The sequence below is a fragment of the Coprinopsis cinerea genome (assembly GCF_000182895.1).
Source record: "Coprinopsis cinerea okayama7#130 chromosome 3 map unlocalized cont3.3, whole genome shotgun sequence".
Classification (NCBI taxonomy): domain Eukaryota; kingdom Fungi; phylum Basidiomycota; class Agaricomycetes; order Agaricales; family Psathyrellaceae; genus Coprinopsis; species Coprinopsis cinerea.
In genome coordinates, this window is record NW_003307542.1 from 517,228 (window position 1) to 526,028 (window position 8,801).

Below are 8,801 nucleotides of genomic sequence, written 5' to 3' on the forward strand. Positions count from 1 at the left end.
TAAGTGGCCACCCTTCCTCTTCTTCTTCAGCCATCTGCTGTCCTTTGTGACACCCTCGCAAAATGGCGCGAAAACCATTCCAAGGCGTAAAGCGCCAGCTACTTCTGGCTTTCGACATTGGAACGACGTTTAGCGGTGTTTCCTATAGGTGCGTAGAGACTATAATCCTCTCTTCGGCTAACCAACGATCGATGATCAATCACCTGCTACAGTATCATGGATCCTGGCGATGTGCCGGAAATTCGGACAGTTACGCGGTACGGATCGATATCGCTCATATTCCTGGCGGATTATTAACTGGAAGCTGTCCTAGCTTCCCTGAACAGGTCCAATCTGGAGGCGATTGCAAGATCCCCACTGTGATCTACTACGATCGTGACGGTGAGGTGTGCAAAATTGGTGCAGAGGCTGTCGCGGAAGGTATCGAGGGAATTGCTGAAGATGAAGGGTGGACGAAGGCGGAATGGTGCGTCCACAAAATCGCACGTCACCAGAGCTAACGATATTTATAGGTTCAAACTCCATCTACGCCCTCGTGGCCAGCGCTCGAATCTCTTTGGTCCTTCCATGCCTCCGCTCCCGCCCGGAAAGACAGTTATCCAAGTCTTCGCCGACTACATGAGATATCTGTTTGATTGCACGGCCTTGTATATCGCAGAAACACACGCCAACGGTGGTCTCCTTTGGAACTCTGTCAAGGATGATATTGCCTTCGTATTCACCCACCCAAACGGATGGGAAGGGGCGCAACAGGCACAGATGAGACAGGCCGCGGTGATGGCTGGCCTTATTCCGGGTAGTGACGAAGGGCATAAGCGGATCCATTTTGTGACCGAAGGCGAATCTAGCTTGCATTACTGCATCAACAATGGGCTGAGCACGGAGGCTTTGCAGGTGTGTTGTCTTTGGGCACGTCGTCAATCCATTGATTTCACCCTTTCGTTTGGCAGGAAGGAGAAGGCGTAGTTATTGTGGACGCGGGAGGTGGAACGATCGATATCAGTGCGTACCAAGGTGTAAACGAGACTTTCAAAGAGATCGCCGTTGCCCAATGTTCGTCCGTTTTCTCCCCTGGCATCATCCGAGAACCGATATTGATAACCACCAGGTCACTTCCAAGGCTCTGTTTTTGTTACCGCGCGTGCTCGTCAACACATCCAGGGTGAGTTGTCCCAACCTTGAAGACTACCGGGAATTCCTATTCATCGATTTCTAGGACATCTCCGCGGCTCTCGTTTTGAAGACGATGTTCCTTATATCGCAGAGCGATTCGATAAACGCACCAAACACGCGTTCAAGTCGGATACCGACATCCAGTTCATACAATTCTCGTCTATCAGAGATACTGAGCCCGACCTCGATATTCGCCACGGGCAGTTGAAGCTGAAGGGGTCAGTGTTATAATTACTACTCTTTTTCCTCACAATTACGATACTGAACGCCAATCTCACAGATCAGTTGTGTCCAGTTTTTTCCAGCCCTCAATCCAATGCATAATCAAGGCGGTCGAAAGGCAAATGGCGAGTAGCCACCATCCAATCTCCGTGAGTGACCGTCAGTTTATCCTGGGCGCCTCTTTTTGACTTGGAAGATAGACTGTGTTGCTCGTCGGTGGATTTGCAGCTAGCGATTGGCTGTATAAGAAAGTCAAAGAGGCACTCGAATCGAAGAATGTCGTGGTTTTTAGACCTGATAGTCACACGTGAGTGTTTCTCCTCGAGCTCGGTTGATTTCTACTCATTCATTCGGGGTCAGGAATAAAGCGGTTTCCGATGGTGCTGCCTCATTCTATCTTGACCAGTTCGTCAAGTATCGAGTGTCCAAATACCATTATGGGATTGAAGTATACACTCCCTATGCCCCTGAAAATCCAGAGCATTATCGACGCAGAGACAAGGTCACACGACACAGTGTGACTCAGACATTAATTCTTGATAACCAGTTCTTTGTGCTGTTGGCCAAGGTTTGTACCCATCTGTTTCTCTTTAAAAGCAGTATTAAGAACTGTTGTGAACCAGGACACTCAAGTTTCAGAGGCCAAAGAATTTCGCTCCGGCTTTTCCTGGCACTTCAGCAACCCCAATAGTCTGAGAACGTTTTCTAGAACCGTGCACTGCTATCGTGGGTCTCTAAGGTGCCCCGACTGGACAGACGAAGATTCAGGTTTGTCTGGGGTCTCCGTCTCACTTTCTTCTTGATCCAACGACTGAACGACACATTAGGCTCATTCTTGGTGGCTTGCACGGTTGCCGCCGACATTTCAGGTGTCACCATTGCCCAAACATTCTCCCCGGTCACGCAGCAATACTGCCAGTATGCGCAATTTGATATGATTCTCATCTTTGGGGGCACGGAGCTTAAGGCGCAGATTGCTTGGAAAGTGAATGTTAGTTAAACGTTTGGAGCCTGCTAACCCATTGCACCAATGGCTGACCATTTTTCTTTACTTTTGACAGGGTGTTGAAAGGCGGTGAGTGGAATGCTGACCTGGAAAGACTGGAACTGACGACCGAGTATTGCTGCAGGAGCCGTGCGAGGATTATCTACGAAGAGGTTGCCGGGATGACGAACGCTCTACCCGGGGCGGGCGTGTGAGCTACAACGGTACCGTGATACAAGAGAGAAGGTATGAATGATGTATTGAGTACAGATGTGCAATGACTGAGGGGGAGCTGGGGGGAGTAACGCTTGAAAGGTATCCCACTCGATCTTCCCAGTATTCAACCAACATCGTAAACGAAGTTCGAAAGAAAGCAATGGCGAATTCAAGAGAGTCTGTTTGGCGCGCGTCGCGTGACGTCAGAGCGATCCGTGTTTGGATAGGGGCGTCGAGGCACCCTTCTCCGTCGCCGGACGTCTGCAGTCCACGTTGATGTCCCAGTCTCTTATATCTAATTGTCGAAAGGATACTGTTCAAATATTAAGAGCGTTTGAAAGCTATGAAATTCCAACAACCGGAGCGGCGTTTGGTATTTGGACCCTGACTTCCTTTCTTTGTATTTCTCTCCTTTCAGGCTCCTGGGATGCCGAGATTTTCTCGCCTTTAAAGACCGCTGCCCTTTCCCTTCCTCACTTACCCTCCCCTTAGTAGCTTCTCTTTCTTAAGCCACCAAATGGCACGGAAACCGTTCGAAGGCGCAACCCGCAGGTTGCTCCTCGCGTTCGACATTGGCACTACGTTCAGCGGGGTTTCGTACAGGTGGCAATGGTTTCCAGTTCTATCCCGTGTAAGCGACGACTCAGTCTTGCTCTTTACAGCATCATGGACCCTGGCGAGGTACCAGAGATCCGAACTGTGACGCGGTAACGTGTCTCTCCACCTTCACCCAGGCTAAACGCGTTGAACGCTGTTTAGATTTCCCGCCCAAGCGCAGTCTGGCGGCGACTGCAAGATTCCCAGCATTATCTACTATGATACCCAAGGAAAGGTCTGCGTCGTTGGCGCGGAGGCCACTGCTGAAGGGATTGAAGAACAAGCTGAAGACAACGGCTGGTTCAAGGCGGAATGGCATATACTTTTTCCTTTCAGGTCTCGACCATCTCTGACGCCTGACACGCCAGGTTCAAACTACACCTCCGTCCGCAGGGTCAGCGTTCCAACCTCCTCGGGCCCGCCATCCCCCCTCTGCCACCGCGTAAGACAGCCCTCCAGCTCTTCGCCGACTACATGAAGTACCTCTTCGACTGCTCCGAGACGTACATCAAAGAAACCCATACGAGTGGGGATCTCCTCTGGAACACGCTCAAGGATGACATTCTTTTTGTGCTCACGCATCCGAATGGGTGGGAGGGCCCCCAGCAGACTCAGATGCGTCGGGCTGCGGTGCAAGCTGGTCTTGTTTCGGATAGTGAGGAGGGCCATGCGAGGGTTATGTTCGTGACGGAGGGCGAGGCGAGTTTGCATTTTTGTATCAATAATGGCTTGAGCGGGGATGGTTTGGAGGTAAGAGTCTAAGGAATAGTGCTCACATTCATCAATTTCTGTACTGATTTTATTCAACAGAGCGGAAAGGGTGTTGTTATCGTCGATGCTGGAGGTGGCACGATCGATGTCAGTGCCTATCAAGGGCGGGGTGGTGTATTCAACGAGATTTCTGCGGCGCAGTGTATGTGGATGATGTTTTCATCTCCTCAGATATCGTGTCCCTGACCCCTTCACTAGGCCACTTCCAAGGGTCGGTGTTTGTCACCTCGCGGGCTGAGGAATACATGAAGCGTACGTCCTGCCTTCTACGACATCGTAGTTAATACACAGACTCACCATCTGCGACTGCTAGAACACCTCAACGGAACTCGTTTCGAAGCCGACATTCCGGTTATCGTGAAGCGCTTCGATACGCGCACCAAGCACACTTTCAGATCCGATTCTGAAATGCAGTTCATCCAGTTCGGGTCTCCTAGAGAGACTGACCTCGCGCTTGACATCCGACGTGGTCAGATGAAGCTCAAAGGGCAAGTCTTCGCGTTCTTGGTTCCTCGTTTCTAGGAGGTTGAGCGTGTTCCACGTAGGTCTGTCGTCGCAGGTTTCTTTGAACCCTCCATCAAGTGCATTGTCGGGGCTGTTGAGGAACAGATGGCGAATCGACATTACCCAATTTCGGTAGGTTTCTCCCAGTTACTTGATTTTCAGTTCCTAACGATGACTTTGTGAATAGACAGTGTTCTTAGTCGGAGGCTTTGCAGCGAGCGATTGGCTGTACAATCAAGTCAAGAATCGACTGGAGAGACGAGGTGTGAAAGTATTCCGCCCTGACACCCATACGTACGCCTTTCCATTCCCCTTTTCAAACAGTTCTACTGAGCGTCCCGCTAGAAACAAAGCGGTCTCTGACGGCGCCGCATCCTTCTACCTGGACCATCTCGTCGGGACGCGAGTATCGAAATTCGACTATGGGCTCAACAGCTTCGTGTTTTTCGACCCTTACGATCCAGAGCATTTCAAACGTCGCTCGAAGATGCGGGAACACTCGATCACGAGACATTTAATTCTCAACGACTGTTTTTCTGTTATTCTGTTCAGGGTATTTATCATCATCCTGCTTTTCTTTTCATGTTGTACATCGGAAAGATGGGCTCTCATTGATATTTCTGGTTGTAGGGCACCCAGGTCGCTGAAAGGACTGAATTCAGAGGCCGTTATGATCATTGGCTCAAGCCGAACGAGGACCTTACTCAATTCAGAGTGTACATCCAGTGTTATCGTGGAGATGGGCCGTGTCCTGAGTGGATGGATGGGGAAGGTTAGTTGCAATGTGCAATTGATATCGCCTTTCTACTAACCTGGAATCCGAATCGACGATCGTGAAATTTGAATCTTACCTATGTTGTCTATATTTACGATTTCCTCTAGATTCGAACTCCTTCTCTCAGGTATGCTGTGTTACAGCAGACGTTTCGAGTATTGTCCCTGCGTGGCAATTCTCCCCTCTGACGGGCCAGTACCATTCGCGTATTGCGTTTGATGTTGTTTTGTTGTTTGGGCTTACGGAGTTGCGAGCTCAGATTGCGTGGATGGTTAATGTGAGAGTCTCTTCAGGATTTTTTCTTTCTTTTTGGAACTGTTGAACTTATTTTCCGTTTTTTTTTTTTTTTTTTCTTTCGATACAGGGCGTGGAGAAACGGTGAGCTACTTTTCGAGCACTTTTGGGAGGGTTGAACGGAATGTGTTGACGCGACGCGATGCGATTGATGGATTTATAGGGGCCCTGCGAAGATTGTGTATTTGTGAAGTCACGGCTTGGTTCTCTCAGTTCCTCTTCATTATCGAGTACTTTACCAGGAATATGTATACAACCAAGTGTTCACATTTTTATCGTCTTCTGGTGTTTTGAGTTCCACCCCTTGGACCTTTCGTGAACCGCGAATGTTGCGCGAATGTGACGCGATGTCGCGCTTGTCACGGCACGTGAGCGCGTCACAGTATCCATGCCAAGTGAAGAGGCCTCGGAGGACGTCGACAAGTTATCTTCCTCCTCATACCATCCTACCGAAGTATTGAGGCTACTTGTCACTCTGAGAATCGTCACCTTTCCCTCGTATCCGCACCAATGCTCATCTATCTCGATCCTATCTATCGTATACCAATATACAATAGCATTTTTAAGCGTCTGCCATACTGACGTCCCCATCTCCAGCACCATTTTGGTCGTTGAGGAGCGCCTCGGCGGCAGCTTTAATAGTAGCAATCTTCTCCCTCATCACCTTGATAGCTTCAGGTAACAGTCGTTCAGGGGCATAAGGGCCTTCAGACTCGACATTGACTGTTCAATAACGTAATTAGCTTTCTCGCCCAAGGAACAAGAACAAAAAAAGGCGAACGCACAGAGGAAGTAATCGCGAACTCGAGAGAGTTCCACTGAATCTGCGAATTCGGGGTGTCGGAAGACTTCGCGGGTGACAGTGTCTTTTCGGACGTTGTGTTCGTCGACGCTGACTTGTTTAGTTTGTGGGTCGACTTTGATTACGCCTGGGGAGAAGCATTTAGCGAATTTTTCGGCGTGTTCTGGTGGGATGGGTTTTTTGATTTTGATGTGTGGGAGGAGGCGGTAGGAGGCGGTTGCTATCGAGCAATGGGATGCGATTAGCGAGAGGTAGATTGGGACAAGACGAAGAAACTCACCGACGGGAGTAAACTTTGCGTGATCCTTACCCACCCCCTTCACAGCGTGCAACTCCATATTAACGGCCTGACCCGGCCTCAACTTTGTCAACACAATATTAGGGTTGATAGGCGCCGGCGGACACCCTTCAAACACCTCCGCCTGCTGTCCGACCGGACTCCACACCAAATCCCTCGATAAGACTTCATGGTTGATATAGAGTTCGTCTGGGTTGGTTGAGCCTTTTGGAGCGTTTGGGTTGCGGGTGCAGGTGACGTCTAGTTTGAAGATGAGGGTGTCGCGGTCTGTTGGGTCGTTTTGTGGGGAGCGGGAGTCCATGATTGAGGGGTTTACGTTTAGGGGTACGAGGCCTATGCGGTGGGCGAGGACTTCGTCGACTATGACGGAGGTGTTGTCCCATACGTAGACGTGCTCGATTGCGATTGTTGGGACCTGTGTATACCTCGTTTGTTAATGCAAATGGAGGCTTGGAAGGGGATTGTTGGACGCACCTCTGCGATCATGATACGACGAAAGGCGTTCGCGATGGATGCGTCTACGCCTACTAAATCGAACTCTATCGTGTGTTGCGAGAGGCGGGTGATTTGTACTTTAAGATTCTGCCTTGAAGGAATACGTTGGCGTTGTTCTTCCTTAGGACTACAACCACCAAAACCCCAAAAGCCAGTTGGGGCAGTTGGGGAATTCGGTGGTTGCGGGACGTTGTGAAGACGCACTTTTTTGAATTTGGAGAGGCTCCAGGAGTCGTCGAGGCCGGGGTAGACGCCTGGATAGTCTGTGCTTGAGATGTTTGAGACGTGTTCGGCGTGGACGCCTACTAGGCGGCGTTTTTCGTATTCTTGAGACATTGCTAGGGGTGGGTTGAGGAGATAGGGAGATGGGGAAGGACAAGGGACGTTGATGGTGGATGAGGAAGAAAATGAGATTGCTTGGGTTGATTGCCGAGCGCCGGCGGATTTGGAAATCAGGCTGTGTTTCTCACGAGGCTGGGAATGGAAGGTTTGATGGCACGGGAGATGCGTGAGCGCTTGGGTTTGTCGTTTTGACTTTTGTTCTACTCACCGTCGTTTTGCGGACACGATGCACTGTTTTCAGTGTTTCTATTTCCTTATCTAGGGGGGATGAATGGTGGTGTGGAAGTGGTTGTCGTTTTTAGCCTCGGATTTCGCAGCCATGCTTCAGCTTCTCACTTGCGATGGCGACGGCGACGAGGCGTTTAGCTCCAAAGCATGCTTCGCAGTTCTGGTTCTGGTAGACCATGCACCATACATATGTATGTTACACACTCCCTTTGGTAAGGAATCTACTTTTCTCATTCGAACTGTTTTTGGGTCTTACGGAAACGCTTTACCGTTTTTTCTAGCCCTTTCTCCATCGTTCCAAGCTCGAACGGCTGAGGAGCTCTCGGAACTCGTTGAAAACCCCCGGCTAAATCCCATCATCGTGATCGGTCGGCTGACGATGAGTGGGTGGGTCCATGCCGTTCAAGGGATGATAAGTTCTAGTCAGTCATCATCTGAATTGAGTTGCGGGGGTATAAGTAGGAGCTGGAGGTCCGTGTGGGGAAGCCCCCGGTGTCAACGCTGTTGGGAACTTCCTTACACTAGTTTGTGGTTTCGTTTTTGTGCGTTATTCTTTTCGGTGCGGTTGGCTAATCTAGAGCATCGAGGTGAGTTGGGTTGTCGCATTACTTTACTTAGGCTGAGGATAGGTTATCTTTATCCGGATTAGCTTTTTTGCTGACGTTTGGTGCTTCCTCTTTTGTGGTGTTGGTGTAGCTTTAATTGGACGTTTGGTGATAGAGATAGCCTGCCTTGCGACTGGGTTCTACGGCCAACTTCTACTCCTACGGCCAACTTCTACTCCTACGACCAGCTTCTCATACGACCGCCTCCTACGACCGCCTTCTCCGACTGCCTACTAGCTTCTACGACCAGCTTCTACGACCAGCTAGCTTACACAACCGCATTCTCCGACTAGCTTATACATACGACTACCTTCAGCGCCACGGTGACGGTGACGCTCGCCCTTGTCGTAATACGGCCTGCTGCTTTCCGAGCTTCAAGGAGACGTTGAAAGCAAGGCGGCGTACAGCCAGTGATTCGCTGTTGTTGGCTGTTGGTGGGATTGGGTGACCTGGTTAACGTGGGTGGATTGGGTAAACACCCCCCGCGATCGCGA

General features: G+C 50.1%; 4 protein-coding genes across 4 annotated transcripts; 3 read left to right on the top strand and 1 right to left on the bottom strand.

Moving 5' to 3' along the window:
- Window positions 1–42: 42 nt before the first annotated feature.
- On the top strand, window positions 43–2,722 carry CC1G_04586 (hypothetical protein). The gene is made up of 14 exons (XM_001829845.2): window positions 43–148; window positions 213–257; window positions 314–466; window positions 513–894; window positions 951–1,053; window positions 1,109–1,162; window positions 1,217–1,391; window positions 1,454–1,544; window positions 1,596–1,702; window positions 1,756–1,963; window positions 2,019–2,163; window positions 2,223–2,386; window positions 2,457–2,470; window positions 2,526–2,722. The coding sequence occupies exons 1-14, from the start codon at window positions 63–65 to the stop codon at window positions 2,593–2,595; spliced, it is 1,797 nt and encodes a 598-aa protein (XP_001829897.2). The 5' UTR covers window positions 43–62; the 3' UTR covers window positions 2,596–2,722.
- Window positions 2,723–3,262: 540 nt separating this feature from the next.
- On the top strand, window positions 3,263–5,728 carry CC1G_04587 (hypothetical protein; the record flags this gene model as incomplete). The annotated part of the gene is made up of 13 exons (XM_001829846.1): window positions 3,263–3,303; window positions 3,356–3,587; window positions 3,653–3,943; window positions 4,004–4,106; window positions 4,163–4,216; window positions 4,278–4,464; window positions 4,510–4,600; window positions 4,656–4,762; window positions 4,814–5,021; window positions 5,099–5,240; window positions 5,351–5,520; window positions 5,608–5,621; window positions 5,701–5,728. The coding sequence occupies 13 exons, from the start codon at window positions 3,263–3,265 to the stop codon at window positions 5,726–5,728; spliced, it is 1,668 nt and encodes a 555-aa protein (XP_001829898.1).
- Window positions 5,729–6,197: 469 nt separating this feature from the next.
- CC1G_04588 (RNA polymerase subunit) lies at window positions 6,198–7,468 on the bottom strand (the record flags this gene model as incomplete). The annotated part of the gene is made up of 3 exons (XM_001829847.2): window positions 6,198–6,559; window positions 6,620–7,052; window positions 7,112–7,468. The coding sequence occupies 3 exons, from the start codon at window positions 7,466–7,468 to the stop codon at window positions 6,198–6,200; spliced, it is 1,152 nt and encodes a 383-aa protein (XP_001829899.2).
- A 325-nt stretch (window positions 7,469–7,793) lies between these two features.
- CC1G_14094 (hypothetical protein) lies at window positions 7,794–8,600 on the top strand (the record flags this gene model as incomplete). Its single annotated transcript, XM_002911516.1, has 3 exons — window positions 7,794–7,893; window positions 7,984–8,089; window positions 8,399–8,600. 3 exons carry the CDS (start codon window positions 7,794–7,796, stop codon window positions 8,598–8,600), a joined length of 408 nt encoding a protein of 135 aa, XP_002911562.1.
- Between the last annotated feature and the right edge of the window lie 201 nt (window positions 8,601–8,801).